Source organism: Mixophyes fleayi, chromosome 4 (assembly GCF_038048845.1).
Source record: "Mixophyes fleayi isolate aMixFle1 chromosome 4, aMixFle1.hap1, whole genome shotgun sequence".
Classification (NCBI taxonomy): Eukaryota; Metazoa; Chordata; class Amphibia; order Anura; family Limnodynastidae; genus Mixophyes; species Mixophyes fleayi.
In genome coordinates this window covers 263,609,928-263,629,260 of record NC_134405.1, presented here as the reverse complement: position 1 = coordinate 263,629,260, position 19,333 = coordinate 263,609,928, and the positions used below count along the sequence as shown (strand labels likewise).

Below are 19,333 nucleotides of genomic sequence, written 5' to 3'. Positions count from 1 at the left end.
GCGCAACCAATGCAGGCCTTGGCGGGTATAGCGTACAAGTTCTGTCATGGTGCTCGAGTTAAAGATCAAGGGGCCCATTACCTTGTCCAGTTCTGTAAAAAACTCTGAAAAAAACAAAAAACAGGCAGGAATCAGAAATGTTTCATCTGCTTAAATAAACAAAACAAAAAAGGGGGACATTTTTATTTACACAATAAATATGTAAATATGGGTAAGAGGAAAACCTACCAGTTTGCTCTTTGCAGAGCTGTTCAGCTTGGTCCCAAATCTCAGTGGCATAAAGAAAGTTGGATGTGACTTGGACATAGCTGGCAGCCATCTGATGAATTCGCTGTGGAATCGTTACTGAAGATGTTCCACTTGAGGAGCTGGACACACTGGAGGTATAGCTGTTTGAAATGCCAGGGGACAGCTTTGGTGACACTGGGGAAGGCATGCTGACCGACTTGCTGTTCAAATAAAGAAAACACTATGTTATGCAATATAATTATAGAAAGATAGACAATAGTTGGGACAAAATTGCAGGAGCCAGTTAGCCAATGCGCCTAACAAAATTGATTCTAGGATCTAACTTTGTTTCCTTTTACGTCATTATGAAAGACTGACCACACACACACGTACGTACGTACGTACGTACGTACATCCATATACATACATCTCTACATCCTATCTCTCTATCGATATCTCTCAATGATGGTACAGGTGGCATGCAGATGATAGCTAGGAGATGGCTGCAGTTTAGAACAGCTCTGTGTCCTGTCTCCCACATGTTCATCTTCTTACAAATATGAAATCAGTTCTACTTTGTGAAGACATGGGGAAATGACAAAGTGAAGTGTAATTACATCAAGGACTGGGTTGTTTAGAAGATCGAATACTCTCTCAGTTCAACTGTCATTGCTATTGCCATCTCAGTTCCTCCTTTGGTGATCTCCACTGCCTACTTGGTGATAGCAGCTGATGCCACACATGGTGTGCCATAAGTCCTTGCTCTGTTTCCAACAGCGAGCATGATACTAAAGTAAGACACCAGGCTACTTACAGATGCTACAGTGTGGCAGTTAAATCACAAGAGTGCCCGTGCACCATGAAAGAAATAGTCTTCAAAGCCAGAAGAGGATGGAGCTTTGGTTATTATACAGTCTATGCTTGATAGCAGCTAACTATTTTACAGCACTGACTGGTTCTTGTTTTGTGTCTCTAGCATCCACACTACCTTATTATTTCACTTATGACACACAGCTGGTAGCTGCCAAGAGATACTGTCCACCCAGGATTGCTTTATTATTGGCGTCTGATAATGCTGCTGCCTCATATTATCCCATTCAGCTGGTAAAATTGTTTTTCCGCTTCCTCATATAACAGGTCTTCCACAAACCTCTTAGATTGCAAGTTCATTTGGGCAGGGACAATTTTATCTTCCGTTTCATGTGATTTGTTTATTTCATGATCCCTTCAGCATACAGCGCTGTGTAGTATAACACACACACACACGGCACAACGTGCAGAGGGACATAAAATTAGGGAAAATATTTAATGGACACCAATTTATCATGCCTTCAAATAGAAGTAATTTTCTTACCTTCCAACACCAGGTGATGGAGCTTGTGAATTACTATATGAATTCTGTGAACAGAAAGAAGAAAAAGATAAAGCATTGCATTTTATGCCTCATTTTTTATACCAACTTTCATGATTTTATGTTTTCACAGAGGAAACATGTTCCATTTTTGCTAACAACTTCCTAGACATCAAATAAGGAGGACACTTTCTTCTCACAGATAATTGCAGATGTGGAAGGAGGTCTCCGTGTGAAAAAAATGTCCACACATTTACATTTGTAAATGAATAACTTAATTACTCAGCTTACTAATCAATGCCACACAACATTGGTCATGCCATTCTTATTATTAACAGATGGACCATTGACTTACTTTTAGGTGCTCAGTTAATGTTTTGGAATACTTCAATGCACTCTCTTTCTTCAGTTTAAATAATCGCAAGTACAGAAGAGATTGACAACGGAGACTGTCAATGACAAAATAAAAAATTAAACCAATGTTTTTCCAACAAAAAAGATAATAGTAATTCATATACTAACTTTTAAAATCAAATGTTTTGTGAACACAAGAACTATTGCAGGCCTGCCAACTATGCTTTTTTTTTTTTTAATAGACTTACAAATAACAGCATAACCTTCCGTTGTATTAGAACACTTTGCTCTAAATAGAAACATGCACCCACTGTGAATTAAATTAGATTTACACTGAGCGACATCACAATGGATAATGGTGCTTCAAATAAAGTGCAAAATCCATCAGCAATATATATTTTGAGTATATTAAAATAATGCTAATTTATTCTGTTAACTTGTCTCATCACTTCCTTGCTTGTATGTCCTGTCTAATGCCAGTAGAATATGTGTGGAAAATGGAACACAGAAAATGCTATGATGCTTTTGGTAGAAAATAAAGAAGAACTGATGGTAGGTTAATTTCGAACACTAAAATATATACTTTACATTTCAGACAACAATATTAGAAGTTATGTTTTCATGTGCCTGATCATATATGAACAAATGTAAAGTGATTTTTGTGTTCACGTTAAATTATTTTCTCCAAGTCCATTGGGGGACACTGGAACCATGGGGTATAGAGGTGTGTGCAGAAGTTTGGCCACAATCTAACTGAAGACTTAGAGAGAGGATAACAAAAATGACATTCCTCCAAGAACAGACAACTTAAGTTAAGCAAAGAGCAATAACAGCGCGGAAAATGAGTGGACGTCTAATATCCCCAAAGGATTTTGATAAAAGATTTAACTTTATTACAAAATTATATTTCGTTCTTTTGCATCCATTGGTACCAAGGGGAGTTCCTAAAGCAGCTCCTACAGGAGGAAACCCTCTGAAGTTACGAAGCTCAAAAATTTACGGCCAAAACCAGCCTCAATGTACATTAACAAGTTTCTACAAGTTCAATGTTTTTGCATCCAGACAGTAGACAAAGTAGCCATCCAGCACAACTGTTTTGCCGAGGCCCCATGTCGCAACACCCAAGTTAAAAACGTACTGACCAGGTGGAATGTTCCCGTCTGCTTTCAAGAACTGGGGAGTCTGCTCAAATACATGGTGTATTCTGAAGTAATCCCTCTAGCAATGGATGGTTTGGTCGCCAGCCAACCACTCTTTTGTGCATTATAAAGGACCAGAAGGTCCTCTGTCATATAAAAAGAAGTGTTTTTTTCAAGAAAAATGTTTCAACTCTTTAACAACATGGGAATAAATGGAGGCTGGACATGCAGCTCTCCCAGCAAAAAAAGTTTGTACCTCCGGGATCAGGGTCAGTCTTCTCTGAAAAAAAGAACACAGTAATGTACTTTTAAGGAACCAAGCATCATCACGCTGCCTAGGTCATCCCAAGAACTGAAGCAATCTAGATAGTTTTAAAGGAAGTAGAAACACCCTTCTTTTCACACCAAGAGATGTAAATCTTCCAAACACTATGGTAGTTTTAGCCAAAGATATTTTTCTAATCTTTAGCATGGTTTTCATGACCCTGTCATGCCTCTATATTTCAAATCAGCTCTGCGGATAAGGTCAATCAAGTTAAATCTTGATGAAGAAATGGATCTTAGTGGACGTCATGACGGGTCTCTTGCCTTCTTTAGAATCTGTGTTTTTTGGCTAATTCAAAGGATTAACTGAACACTTTCCCTTTTCAACTTTTCAAAAGTCTTGGTGGTATCGCTACAGGAAGAAAGAGTTAAATTAGTTGAATGCTCCAGAAAATTGAAGATGGATTTACAAAAGACTATTTTGGGTCCCTTGTTCTTGAACAATAGCGGCTTAATTTGTGGTTCAACCAAGATACCATCATATCAACTCCACGTCTAGAATACTTGTAGGTATAACTTTGGAAGAAGGAATCATTCTCGGGATGTACAGTATTCCTGCTGAGAAGATCCACTTCCCAGTTATCCCCGGAATGAATAGCGTTGAGATCACCTGAACGCAGAGTTGCACTCGCCTTGACTTTGTCCTCCCCCCCCCCCCCCCCCATCACTGAGGCGGCTCTTCCCCTATTTCTAGCACTCCGTTCGCTAAACTGCCTGAAAGCCTTGTGGATGTCACCGGCAGTGGTTGTAGACTTAAAACAAGAAACCCTGAATAAATAAATGCAATATAAACACTAACGCTGTCATACAGTGCACAACAGATAAAAGCGCCTTGCTCCTATGGGCACTTAGAAACAAGTGGCAGGCTTCCTGCTAGGGGATATAGAGCGGAAGGAGCTCAGAATTTAGTAAGATTTTCTGAAGTGCCTCATCAGGTGCACATACCTCTATATTTCATGGTTCTAGTGGATGCAAGAGAAGTACAATTTTTCTTTGCTTACATAAGCAGAAAAACGACAAGTAACAAAACTGACCTTGCCATCACCTTGGGTTTTTTTTTGTTTGTTTTTAAACACAGGGGGAAACCAAAAACAAAAAAACAGGCCAATCACAAAACATTTCGGTTAAATATCTCAAAGTGGAATGTTCTAAATAGCAGCAATGTGATTAGTTTAGATCCTTGAACCAGCGCTCGCTTGTACATACCAAAGAACTCCAAGTCTTTTATCAGCTGCTGTAGCATCTGGAGCTGAAGAACTCTTCAGTTTCATAGTATACCTATAAAGTCCACCAGATTTGTTAGTGAACTTTCTTTTAAGTAAATATAGTTTCTTTAGGTAATAAGACTGCATTTGGCAAGTAAAATATTCCTTACAATGTATCCTTACAGTTGTAATAAATTTAAAATAATTCAGTTCCTACATCTCCATTGATCCCAATAAAATTAAAAGACGTGTTAGAAAATACACATTTAAAATTCCCTGTAAGCACTGCCTACAAGAAAGCATTTTAATACTACATTGCAATTGTGTGGTACAATACTGTAAAGAGGAAATGTTGAGTTCAAACAAACTTTAGCCAGGAAGAACTGATCATGCACACAAAATAGATTGCAGGGTACAGACATAAGACAATTCTGGATTGTACAACTGAGGCCGAAATCTCCGTAAAAATTTTCATGTACTGAAATGGATTGCATATAAAAAAAATAAAAAAAAAGGAAAAGTTTGAAAGCTGACACATGTGGCAACGGTGTCAAAATGACTTATCATAGCACAAATAGTGGTAAGCATTAACAAAATGTGCTTCAGCCAGTCCCCTACAAGGCCAGTTTTCAGCACATTACATATGATATACTCAAGTTTGACAGATTTTTGTTGTTATATGAAAAGCACAAAAAGGTACAAAACACTGAGCTAAACCAAAACAAAATGCATACTTAATCAGCTCAACTGTTTCAGAGTACATAGGAAATGGGGATTTTGACTCTTGGACACTCTTCTCTAGTGCATTCCCGCACTCGATGAAAGAAACCACAGCGTCAAGGTAGTATACTGCTTTTTCAAACCTGTCAGACTACAGAAAAAAAAAAGAAGAACATTACAAAACATGAACACTAAGTTTAGATTTACATCTGGACAAACTATGACAATACAGCTGTTACTACACTATGTCCCTCAGCTGATGTCTTATACTGACATATTGCAGACAATATTGGCCAACTGGCCAGATATTGCAGTGCGTGTAACAAACAGCTAGGATGTCCAATAGTAAACGGATTCAAAGTAAATCTTATTATCACACATATTGAATATGTAGTTGGAAGCTGACCAATATAGGCCCTGTGTCATCTCTGATTGCACTTGCAGGCTCCTAGCTGCAGGCTCAGCCCTGCATGTAGCTAGCTTTAAAATAATGGAAGCAGCAGATTATTATAAAGGCACTGCCACCCTCTGTCTTACCATATAATACAAAGCTAAAAAGGTTAAAATTAATGTTGATAGCAAATCATGTTTCATGGTTGACATTAGCTGTCTTAAGATTTCAACCATGACTTTCATGTGTCCAGCCGCCACTACCATTCCAACTGTAGTACATGACTGGTAGATGCACAATAATGCCAGTCTCAAATGGCTGCTTTAATATTGGCTGCTGATAATGCCTCTACCTTACAGTAACTCTCCCCACCAATAGCGACAATTGTTATTTATCTATTATTCCGTATCTTAGACTGTAAGCTCATTTGGGCCGTGCCATCTTTACCTTCTGTTTCATGCCATTGTATGTTATTTGCATCGTGATCCCCATAATGTACAGTGTTGTGTAATATGTTGGTACTTGATAAATAAAGGATAATAAAATAAAGGGTTTACTCAACAGTATTTTAAAGACTCTTACCAAAGCATCTGCATTATGCTTGAGTTTCTTTGCTTCAGTATTTTTAAAGACTCTTACCAAAGCATCTGCATTATGCTTGAGTTTCTTTGCCTCTTGCAGGTAATGATCAGCCGAATGATTCCTGGGATAAAACAGCAATGCTAAATTATAAATATTCTATGAAATTCTAAGAAATTCTATATAAACTATGAGAATGTGCATTAGACAGCAGTAAAGTAAGGTGAGAATCTCATCTTGCAAGACATCACTATGTGCAGGCAGCACAGGAATCTCATCTAGTCACTTGGCTTCAGCTTGCTCACTCCCCCCTACCTCCGCCCCACCCCTGTGCTAGTCTCATGCTCCTGAAACACTGAAGAGTGCATAATCTGATACCAATCACCAGCGCTACCTGCAGCAGTCATTATATTACCAGTGTGAAACAAGGTTGCAATGTCTGCAGGAGTGATGATTGGTTTCATACCGGTCTCTCCTTTAATGAGCGAGCACTGTGGCCAGCAAGAAGAGATCACTGTACATTCTGCCTAGTTAATCAATTATTGTCTTTATCTGTAACCAGTGCTTTACAGTTTTGTTTTTGACACCAGAATTTGGTGCAGATTAATGTAAGAATTCTTGAATAAATTTGTTTTAACTCCATGATGCAAGATAATATTTGAAAAATATGTGGTGCATTATCATCTTTTATTTGTAAGGCGCCACAAAGGGCCCGCCACGCAGTACATAGAACTTGGCGTAACAGTACAGGGCGACAATACATGGCATACAAGGTAGTACAAAATAAAGTGCTGTAAGCAAAGTGTAATAAAAATAGACAAAGAGCAATATGTATAAACAAGTACCAATTTAGCAGAGAGACGTACATGGGGCAAAAGTGAATTCCAATGTACAGATAGGAAGGTAAGGAGAGGTGGGGGAGTGAATAAGGGATACGTCTGTTCCCTGTGCCCAATAGAGTGGGCAACACTTACAGGATCAGGGCAGAGATGGAAAAGAGGCGGCTTGGGGGAAGAGGAAAGATGGGGCAGGAGTGAGGTGACGAAATGGAGAGAAGGGGCAGAGGGCTAAGGGCAAAGGAAAACAAAAGGAGGACACGAGGGCCCTGCTCAAGGGAGCTTACAATCTAAAGGTGAGGTGGAGACTGACAGGAAACACAGAGTGGCAAGACGGGGTAAGGGACAAGAACACTGAGGGGAGAAGAGCAGGGAGTAAGAAAGAGGGGAGAGGTATAGAAAGGTTAAAGAGAGAGAAAAGGGATGGTGAAGGGCAGGGTTAGGCAGAGGAAGGGTAGGCTTACCTGAACAGGTGGGTTTTAAGGGAGCGTTTGAAGTCCGACAGGCTAGGTGAAAGCCTGATAGAATGGGAGAGATCATTCCAGAGAAAGGGGGGCAGCACGGGAGAAGTGTAATATGGAAGAATGTGGGAATGAGAGGTGGTGGTGATCAGATAGGAGGTATTGTGGAATTAGTGAGGGTTCTAAAAGTGAGGTTGAAGAGATTGAAGAGGATTCTGAAGCCAGTGTAGGGTTTGACAAAGAGGGGAGGTAGATGAAGATCGGCGGGAGAGGTTGATAAGTGGGGCGGCAGCATTGAGAATGGACTGAAGAGGAGCGAGACGGGTGTGGAGGGAGTCCAGTAAGGTGGAGGTTGTAATAATCCAGGCGAGAGATGATCAGAGAGTGGATGAGGGTTTTGGCGACCTCGGAGAAGAGGAAGGGTTTGATCCGGGCTTTGTTGGAGATGGAAGCGGCAGGATTGTGCAAGGAAATAAATGTGAGGGGTAAAGGAGAGGGAACAGACAAGAGTGACACCCAGGCATTAAACTTGGGGAGAAGAGGAGATGATAATAGAACAAATAGTGATGGAGATGGAGTGGGAGGGGGGGGGGGGATAAGTTCGGATTTGGCCTTAAATAATATCATAAACAGTGTATACAATATCTATATCTCTAACCAAAACACAGCTTATTATAGTACGCATGAGTGTTCACAGGTGTTTGGACATTTCAGAGATTCATAACCAAAGTATTGTATCTGAAACAGCAGAACATTATTTGTTAGAGAAAGGATACAACTGGCACCTTACCTGTCTTCAAAAGTCAGCTTAGCCCTTCTGGACTTGTTATCAATTGGTGGTATGAAAGCTACAGCAGTAGTATTATTTGAGGTTTTTTCCTGGAAATGAATGTTTTATAGGATTAGTTAAATAATTAACAGCCAGACATTGGTACAACCACTAGAATTCTGTAGAGAAGTATGGTATACTTAAAAACGTAAAAAAAAATTCCTGGGCAATCCAATGTACGAGACTTATGACCACACAGTGTCAGATCTTGGTCTAAAGTGAACAAGCCAGTAACCGCCTGGGTGTGGGAGTATATTATGCATTGATCCACATTATACATCATACACAAAGGTCAAATAAATCTCAAATGTAATAACTCATACACTTAAAGAGAAAATATGTTAAGGAATCTTATTTGAAATATACATTTTCCATAAACCGCCAGAACTAAATACCCTTTATTCCTTTTAGAGAAAGCCTTAGCTATTAATAATTAACATCTCAAAAAATACTTGTGCACAGAAAGGGGATCCATTTTGGTACTCTAGAAATAAGTTCATTGCTAGAACATTGTAAAATTATTGGGCTTGCTTCTCTTTTATTGGACTAAAGAAGTTTTACATTTTTATAATATATAAGCATTAAAAGTAACAGACTTCCTACTTCTTTCTTTGAGAAAGTCATATTTTTATTGACAAACCCCATCAGATCAAAACCCATCATAGCACCAGTTATTCTGCAGCGCTGTACAGAGAACTCACTCACATCAGTCCCTGCCGCAATAGAGCTTACAGTCTAAATTCACTCTCACACACAGACAGACTAGGGCCAATTTGATAGCAGCCAATTAACCTACTAGGATGTTTTTGGAGTGTGGTAGGAAACCGGAGCACCCGGAAGAAACTCTCACAAACACCGGGAGAACATACAAAACGCCACACAGATAAAGCCATGGTCGGGAATTGAACTCCTGTCAGATAGCTTTATATCCTGTACCCGTGGGCTGGTCCAACAAGCAGGCATTCGTTAATCTTTACTTGTGCACATTAAACTACTGCAAATGTGAAGAAAGAGACTGTTATATAATACACAAGAGCTGTGCCAATTCAGTGTGTGGATTACTGTGGAGAGACCCTGACTGTAAACCATCTCTGGCTGTTGGATAATACAAATGGGAGTCCTTCCCTATCAGCTACTATATCCGATCGGGTGAGATTCGTCCAAATTGCTCTCAAGTTTAAAAATGACTTGTAACTTATGCTTCTGATCAAGTCCCACATGACGTCAGCATTACAATAGGAAGAACAAAGATTTTCTATACAGATTTTATCCAAAAGGTGAACTGGTCATTCACATTGGCGTATATACACCCAGATTTCATGGCAGCGCTATAAGAGATTTGACTATGCCCAATTATTTGGTACTGTGTGTTTGAAGTACTGAGTTTTTATACTATTTAATACAAAATCTGCCTGCTCTTTTGGGACACCTGCAACACTGGGATAATGACATGCACAATGATTATAATCACCTGAGAAGAAAAAAAAAAAAAAAATATATATATATATATATATATATATATATATATATATATATATATATATATATATATATCTATATCTATATATATATCTATTTTTGACATCTGTTATTTATTGTCTGCATTCTTGCCAATTGAGGTTTTAAAAAATAGAATTTATTTATAGTAATACGGATTCTGCACTATTTATGCTACCTAGTATTTCTCAATGTCAATTTTCTAGTCCTATGGTGCACCTTTCACTATATTCTTGAAATAGTCAATTTTTTTTTAGGCAGTGGCACCCCTAAGATAAAATGCGACACGGGACTGCCTTTACGAGTAATCCGATATTGCAATTTTCCCTTGGCGTATGAGTGCATGGGAGTTAATGCTTTAGGACTTTCTACTGCAACCTTGTCAAAAGCATCCAAAACCACAATAATAAAGACACACCAAAACAAACATTGTTACTACAGTGTTAAAGTGATGTCAGAACAAATAGGACATAGCACAAATAGTAAGCACAGTGTGGCATAGCTATGCGTGAATCCACCAATCGATACACACAGCATTTCTAGTGCCTTTATTTCCACAGAATGATGCAACCTTATAAAGGACTACTCTCCAGTAAGACATTGTTAAGCAAATATTCACTCACCAAAATTACCACCAATTTACTTTTGAATGAAGGAAATTTAACTGTGTGTGCGCGCGCGCGCGAGTATAAGAAAATTCTGTGATGCCTTCCACAACGACCACTAAACCTATACAGTGTGCTAATAATTTGTGCAATATAGAGTGACAATATAATAACAGTATTACTACTGCAGACTAAACAGCCTATAATATTTAGGTCTTTCACAGAAGAAAAGTCTCCTTTATAAGACAGTCTATTATACATAAAATCTGGAACACAACGTAATCCAAAGCTGAACAATAGCTCAATTATATCATTTAAGTCACATTAAACCTTAAAATTTGAACACTTATTAGAATATTTTGATAGGACTTGCAATGTAACGGAGGACTGTCTGCCTTTGCTCAAACCTTTACCTTGAGTTCCTTCGTAGTAGTAGAGGTCTTCCCTTCGGTCTTTCTTTGCTTGGCAGAATAGTTAGTTTTGGTGCTAGTCTCCTTAGTGCTGCCACTGCTACCAGATTTCAGGGATGATGACTGACTAACTGTTCTTTTACGTGGTCCATGCTCTGTCTTTGAATCTTTCTGCAGTGCAGGTGGAGCAGGTGAAGGCAGGGGATCTTTTTCTTTAACTGGATTCTGCTTGGACGACCTACAGGTATTACAAATTTTACAATTAAAAATATATTTTAATCAGCTCAAAAAGCATAGTTTCACTCTCATTTACAATTTAGTGCTGCATATAGGGGAAGAAAGAAACAATAAAGTAGCAAGCAAAACACAGTAAAGACCATTTTACTTGAGACTGGTGAAACCAATGAAAAAATATTTAGCTACACAGTACAGTCATGGCCAAAAGTTTTGAGAATGGCAAAAATGGGATTTTTATACTTCCGTAAAATCCGTTTCTCTTAATCCATTGGGGGACACCAGGACCAGGCGAACACTGTCACTTTAACTTAACTTAAACAAAGCTCTGGCTCCTCCCCCTCTATACCCCACCTCCTGCTAGAGCCCAGTCTATGTTTAACCAAGCCCACAGAAAGGGAGATAGAGAGAAACCAAAGAAAAAAGAATAAACTTAACACATCATTCTCTTAACAACCATACAACATGTCAAACAGAAGGAGAAACCAGAGCGTTAAGGGTGGGCGCCCGGTGTCCCCCAATGGATAAAGAGAAACGGATTTTACGTAAGTATAAAAATCCCATTTTCTCTCACATCCTTGGGGGACACTGGGACCTTGGGGACTTCCCAAAGCTGTCTCACGAGAGGGAACGCTCAGAAGAAACGGCCGAAGCATCTTTCTCCCAAAACTTGCATCCCTGGAGGCACCATGGCGTGCCGCCCAGGAAGCACTAACAGATCTTGTAGAATGCGCCCGTAGATTATCTGGGACAGGCTCCCCAGCCCCACTGTAAGCCTGACGGATAACAGCCGTAATCCACCTAGCAATGGTCACTTTAGAAGCTGGCCAGCCTCTTTTGTGAGCATCATAAAGAATCAAAAGATCCGCAGTATTGCGTAATTTCTGAGATCTTTTAACATAAATTCGTAAGGCACGAACAACATCAAGATAACGAATAGACTCATCGTTATCAGAAGATGAGGAATCAGATAGAGCCGGAATAACAATGTCCTGATTCAAATGAAACTTTTATACAACTTTAGGGAGGAAGGACGGCTTGGTTCGAAGAACTGCCATATCCTCATGAAAAACCAACAAAGGAGGCTTGCAAGACAAAGCAGCAAGCTCTGAAACTCTGCGTGCCGTAGAAATGGCCAAAAGAAAAACAGTTTTCAAAGTTAAAAATTTGAAATCCACCGTATTCAAGGGTTCAAACGGTGGATGCTGTAAAAGCCCTCAACACCAAATTCAAATCCCATGGTGGAACCGGAGGAACATAAGGAGGTTGAACATGGAAAACACCTTGAATGAAAGTTTGCACATCAGGTATGACAGCAAGTTTTCTTCGAAAGAAGATCGAATGAGCCGACACCTGACCTTTAAGAGAACTAAGACGCAAACCTACATACAAGCCATCCTGCAAGAACCTCAGTAACCTGGCCAGATGAAAATACGACGTAGGATATCCCTTCTTTTCGCACCAACCAATATATGTCCTCCAGACACGATGATATATTTTGTCCGAAGCCGGTTTTCGAGCACGGAGAATGGTCTGCACCACCCGATTCGAAAAGCCCTTAGCTCTTAGGATCCTGGCCTCAACAGCCACACAGTTAAAGTCAGCCGTTTCAAATCTAGATGACGAAAGGAACCCTGGGTCTGCAGGTCTGGGCGTATTGGCAACCGCCACGACAGACCTCCTGCCATGAAGAGTATGCCGTTGTACCAGGTGCAACGGCATACCTGCGCGGCCAATCCGGCACTACTAGAAGCACTTGAACACCCTCTCTCCACCTTTTTCAGTACTCGTGGAAGTATGGTTATCGGAGGAAAAAGGTACACTAAGCGGTACCTCCAAGGGAATGACATAGCGTCTACCACGACTGCCCTGGAATCTCTGGTTGAATCACAAGGTTCCCCGCTACTGTTCCCGTGCAAAAGACACCATCATGTCGACATCCGGCTGACCCCATTTCACCACTTACTGTTGAAGCACCTCCGGATGGAGGGACCATTCTCCCGGATGCAGAGACTGCCCTGCTTAGGAAGTCTGCTTCCCAATTTTCTATTCCGGGAATGAAGATGGCCATGAGTTCCGAAACGTGAGCTTTGGCCCATTGAAAAATCCTGTGAGAATCCCTCATGGCCAAGGGACTCTTGGTGCCGCCCTAATGATTGAGATATGCCACTGCTGTGACATTGTTTGATTGAAACTTTACTGGCTTTCCCTGCAGCAAGTGTTGCACACTCCTCAGAGCATGAAACACTGCGCGCAGTTCTAAGACATTTATTGGAAGCTTGGATTCCTTTTGAATCCAAAGCTCCTGAAACAGAGCGTGAAGACAGACAGCCCCCCAACCTCGAAGGCTGGCATCTGTTGTTATCAGAATCCAATTCCAAATTGAGAACAAGCATCCCCTGGTGCGATTCTGCATGTGTAACCACCAGATCAGCGACCGACGTGTCTGCGGAGACCAGCGAAAAACCAGACTCGCCAGATTCTGATGGGATTTGTTCCATTGCGACAAAAGTTGCAATTGGAACTGTCGTGCATGGAACTGAGCAAACTGAATCGCTTCGAATGACGATACCATCTTGCCCAGAAGTCTCATTGTAAAACGAATGGAAGGTCCTGCCACCAACAAGGATTTCACCATCCTCTGCAAGGCTAGGATCTTGTCCTGAGGAAAGAACACCTATCTCAGAAGGTTATCGAATAAGAGACCCAGAAACACCATCCGCTGGGATGGGATCAACTTGGATTTTTTGAAGTTGATAATCCAACCGTGCGACTCCAGGGTCTGGATTACTACCTGAATATGCAACAGAAGCTTCTCTGAAGAATCTGCCTTTAAAAGTAGATCGTCTAGGTAAGGGATGATTGTAATTCCCTTGGCCCTTAGCAGAGCAGCCATAACCGCCATGATCTTGGTGAAGATACGTGGAGCTGTGGCGAGACCGAACGGAAGAGCCTGAAATTGGAAGTGCTCTGATCAGACTGCAAACATCAACAGCGACTGATGACCCTTCCAAATAGGCACATGAAGATATGCATCCTTGATGTCTAGAGCCACCATAAATTCTCTTATCTTGCTGGAACTGTAGTAACCTTAGGGCTCTCTCATATCCAGTTCTCCTGTATCACTGTGTATAGATAGACAGTCCCAATAGGATATAGTTGCTCCGTAATAGCATAAAAAATAAGGACTGTAAAAACACGTGTATACACGGAAGTCGTATAAAGTGGGTGTGTCCAAACTCGTCCACGTCAGCCCGACGCGTTTCTCCGACTTGAGCCAGAGAGTACGACGCGCTGAAACTGCAGAGACAGAAATGGACGCTCCAATCAGATCCGCTTCCATAGCAGCCTCTCCTAAATAATCTGTTGCTCTCTGAATCTGCTCCACTAATTGAAGGTTTGTTGGCAGGCAGGCCGTCCTCTGAACTGCTTCCGACAGTTGTTCTGACAAGCGTTCAACAGCTTTGTTAACCCACGCTGATGCCAAGGCAGGCCTCAAAGAAGCACCTACTGCCACAAAAATGGACTTAAGGATAGTACAGACCGGAAGGTCGAGACCGTTCTTAAGAGTGGCCTGGTTAGGCAGAAGAATAGTAGTTACCTTTGCTAACCTTGCCACAGCCGCATCCACCAGAGGAAGCGTCTCCCATTTAGCGAGAACTTCAGGGGGAAAGGGATAACACGACTGCAGTCGCCGAGACAACTGGAACTTCCTGTCTGGGGAAGTCCAAGGTTCTGACAAAAAAGCTTCCAATTGGGAAGAGGCTGGGAAACAAAAAGCCTTTTTCTTGCGCTTTACAAAAAAGAGAAGATTCAGCAGCCTCAGGGACTTGTTCCTCAGGAATATCAAGTACCTGACGCACAGCCTGAATTAAATCCTCCACACTCTGACGATCAGTATGAACCTCCTTCACCATAGAAGGATCAGAATCCAGCGGTAACTCACCCTCTTCCTGGGAACCATAATCAGAATCAGACTCATTTCCCTGAAGAGGTGCAGCCACCCTCTTCCGCTTACCTGAGGAAGACAGTGCGGCCGCTTTCATCATCCTCTCTAAGGAGGAAGAAACCACCACCAAACCTTGTACCGAAGATACAAGGCCCTGTACCCAGGCTGGTTCTACAGACTGCACCGGAGCAGAAACAGGCAAAACCTGAGCTGAGGAAGCTGAATCTGAGGATGGAGCAGCTTGAGACTGTACCCTCTGAGCAAGTAGTTCCACTGTATTAAAGAGAGACCGAGCCCAGGCAGGCTCCTCCATGTTTGAACAAGCGCCAGCTGTTTCAACAGGAGTGATCTCCGTGGGCCAACAGGTTACGCACAGAGCCTGCGCGCCCGACTGCCCAGACAGTAAATTAACGTGACAGACAGCACAGGTGAAACTTGGCATAGTAACACCAGCCCTACCACGCCTAGATTTTTCCCTCACTGACATGTTAACAGATGGGACAAAAACAGTACAGTGAAATACACACAATACAGATAACAAGCAGCACACAAACTATAAATGAAAGTGAGCCTGCGATACAGCCAAAAGCTCCCCAATTTATAAAAATACAAACGTTTTTCAAACCACCCCCAACCCTATACCTTACAGTATACAGGATAGAAATGGGGAGAAACTGGAGCTTTTAAAATGGGCCCTGGATTGGTTGAGGTGGTTGTCATACTTGGACGATAGCCAATCCAGAGCTGGGCCCTGGGGGGAGTGGTTTCCTATTGTGCATTTCCCCCGTCGTGGTCTCTCACTCCTCGAGCCTAGCAGGGCTCACTGAGTTAGTGACCCTAGCCTGACCCCGTTCCCTGAGCTAAAAATAGAAACTTTTCTTTAAACAAAACAAAATGACTGCTTTTAGTAAAAAGCAGCCAGCTCAGGTAACCACTGCGATTTCTACCCCCCCTTACTCAGCACTATGTTGAGAGAGGGTTTCACGTACCTGCTGCCAACCCTCCAGACGCAATGTGTGCAGGAAGCCTTGCTTTCTGCACAGGAGGACGGACACAGCCTGTGGCGACTGTGCCCGGCTCCATGGAGGGCTAAAACATCAGAAGAGGGAGCAGGCAGAAGGAGGCACCTCCACGGTACCTTCGCTCCCACCTTCCCCCCCCCCTCCCTCCTCGCAGACAGCACACAGCCGTCCATGCTGTGCATTACACCAGAGGCATCCCCGCTAGAAATCAACCCTCCCTGCCAGCAGCAGCCGCGAGAGAGTTGTAAAGGCAGTGTCCGCAGGGAGGAGAGGAAGGGGAAGCGCGCTTGCCCCGACGCTCCCCCAACAGCCGGACCTCTAACTGACAGCTGGCTACGCGGCTCAGAGAGTTGCCGACTGTCAGACCCACGGAGACAGAAGTCTCCGATAACATAAAAATGAATAAAACTGAAAATAAATCAAAATTGGCTGCTAAGCAGCCCCAGTGCACAGCCCGTTCAGCTGGCACTTAAAACTAGACTGGGCTCTAGCAGGAGGTGGGGTATAGAGGGGGAGGAGCCAGAGCTTTAACTAAAGTTAAAGTGCCAGTGTTTGCCTGTCCCTACTCTATACCCCAAGGTCCCGGCGTGAGAAAATATTTTTCACAAAGTCCGCTGCTTCAGCTTTTATGATGGCAATTTGCATATACACCAGAATGTCATGAAGAGTGATCAGATGAATTGCCGTTAATTTCAAAGTCCCTCTTTGCCAAGACAATGAAGTTCATCCCAAAAACATTTCCACTGTATTTCAGCCCTGCCACAAGAGGACCAGCTGACATCAGGTCAGTGATTCTCTCGTTAACACAGCTGAGAGTGTTGACGAGGACAAGGCTGGAGATCACTCTGTTATTCTAACTCCTTTTTAAATCTTCCAGTCTGTCAAGCTAACGGAGGGTGGTGCTTAAAATCATTGTTCTTCCTCTGTCAACCATGATTATCTGCAAGGAAACACCTACAGTCATCATTGCTTTGCACCAAAAGGGATTCACATGCAAGGATATTGCTGCTAGTACGATTGCACCTAAATCAACCTTTTATTGGATTATTATCAGGAACTTCAAAGAGAGAGGTTCAATAGTTTGAAGGAGGCTTCAAGGTGCCCATGAATGTCCATGAAGCGCCAGAACTGTCTCCTAAAGTTGATTCAGCTGCGGGATCGGGGTACCACCATTGCAGAGCTTGCTCAGGAATGGCAGCAGGCAGGTGTGAGGGCATCTGCAGGCACAGTGAGGGGAAGACTTATGGAGGATGGCCTGGTGTCAAGAAGGCCAGCAAAAAAGCCATTTCTCTCCAGGAAAAACATCAGGGTCAGACTGATATTCTGCAAAAGGTACAGGGATTGGACTGCTGAGGACATGGGTAAAGTCATTTTTGCTAATGAATCCCCTTTCAGATTGTTTGGGGCAACCGGAAAAACACTTGTCCGGAGAAAGAAAGGCGAGTGCTACCATCATCATTATTTATTTATATAGCGCCACTGATTCCGTAGCGCCGTACAGAGAACTCATTCACAACAGTGCCTGCCCCATTGGAGCTTACAGTTTAAATTCCCTAACACGCACACACAGACACGCACACACAGACACACAGACACTAGGGTAAATTTGTTTGAGAGCAGCCAATTAACCTAGTAGTATGTTTTTGGAGTGTGGGAGGAAACCTACACAAACACAGAGAGAACATACAAACTCCACACAGTTAAGGCCATGGTCGGGAATTGAAGTCCTGTGTCATGCCAACAGTAAAGCATCCAGAGACCATTCATGTGTGGGGTTGTTTCTCGGCTAAGGGAGTGGGCTCACTCACAATTTTGCCCAAGATACAATGAATAAACAGCCATGAATAAAGAATGGTACCAAAACATCCTCCAAGAGCAACTTCTAACAAACATCCAAGAACAGTTTGGTGACAAACAATGACTTTACCAGCATGATTGAGTACCTTGTCATAAGGTAAAAGTGATAACTAAGTGGCTCGGGGATCAAAATATCGAAATTTTGGGTCCATGGCCAGGAAACTCCCCAGACCTTAATCCCATTGAGAACTTGTAGTCAATCCTCAAGAGGCGGGTGGACAAACAAAAAACCAACAAATTCTGACAAACTCCAAGCATTGATTAGGCAATAATGGGTGGCCATTAGTCAGTATGTGGCCCAGAAGTTGATTGACAGCATGCCAGGGCAAATTGCAGGGGTCTTCAAAAAGAAGGGTCAACAGTGCAAATATTGACTCTACATAAAGGCTTTTATTGACAATTACATTAAGTTTGACGCTTATGAAATGCTTGTGATTTTAGTTTGTCATAGCTACTTCTGACAAAAAGATCTAAAAACACTGAAGCAGAAAACTTTGTGAAAACCAATTCTTGTGTCATTCTCAAAACTTTTTGCCATGACTGTACAACACATCACCAAGTATCTACTGCACACTTATTTTACTTACTCTCTATTGGACACCTTGTGGCTTGATGTCTTTTCTTCCAGTTTTGGTTTCTTGCTCTCATTACCCCTGACCTCATCATCATTCTGTAAAGACAAATGAAAGCAAGAAAATATAAATTCTGCTTTCTCGGGAACCCAGCAAATACTCTAATAAGCAAGCAATATGCACAATTCCCATAGAAACACTAAACTTGCAAAATGGAAACAGATTTCACTGAAACCAATATGAAATCTATTAGACCATTATAAGAATGTTGTAAAATGCAGAAGATTAGGTCAAGGGAAGAACATTGCAGGGAATCTTCAGTGGCTGATATCTAAGAAAAGTATTCTGCATTGAGATAACTTAAGATTAGTTACATGGTAAAAGCTGCCTATACACAATCAGATTGTGAACCACTGTTTAATTGGGTTTTAAATGTAGGTGATCCAAAAAGGACAGGGCTGTTACTGATATGGTAACAAGGCACGCAGATCACATCAGCACGGTTATATTGTGGTCATGAGCGACTGTATCTGGCTCCATTCCAGACAGATATCTTATAAAGACTGACAGATTTTAAAACAGATTGCTAGTCATTTTTGGTTCATAAGAACAGCGATTTCTTTTGTCCTAAAAATTAACAGGCAATATTTCACTATTATGGTTTTATGGAGGACATCTTAGCCTGTCAACTTTCCGGTGAATGTGGAGCAGGGCAACGTGCCACAGGCAGACGCCAAATTACCCTGCAGTAAACACCTTTAAAGGGAATT

General features: G+C 41.8%; 1 protein-coding gene across 5 annotated transcripts in view; it reads right to left on the bottom strand.

Annotated features, from left to right (window-relative positions):
• AFF4 (ALF transcription elongation factor 4) overlaps window positions 1–19,333 on the bottom strand; it is an 88,433-nt gene that overhangs the window by 206 nt on the left and 68,894 nt on the right. For 3 of the 5 annotated variants that reach the window (XM_075209708.1, XM_075209709.1, XM_075209712.1), the window contains 10 exons: window positions 18,579–18,661; window positions 10,933–11,167; window positions 8,379–8,467; window positions 6,295–6,415; window positions 5,336–5,472; window positions 4,603–4,674; window positions 1,935–2,028; window positions 1,583–1,626; window positions 229–449; window positions 1–104 (listed from right to left, as the gene is read on the bottom strand). The exon at window positions 1–104 is cut by the window's left edge and continues 206 nt beyond it. In XM_075209708.1, coding sequence (XP_075065809.1) covers window positions 1–104; window positions 229–449; window positions 1,583–1,626; window positions 1,935–2,028; window positions 4,603–4,674; window positions 5,336–5,472; window positions 6,295–6,415; window positions 8,379–8,467; window positions 10,933–11,167; window positions 18,579–18,661 — 1,200 coding nt within the window. The remainder of the gene's footprint in view (window positions 105–228; window positions 450–1,582; window positions 1,627–1,934; window positions 2,029–4,602; window positions 4,675–5,335; window positions 5,473–6,294; window positions 6,416–8,378; window positions 8,468–10,932; window positions 11,168–18,578; window positions 18,662–19,333) is intronic. The other 2 variants (XM_075209710.1, XM_075209711.1) reach the window with 1 other exon arrangement.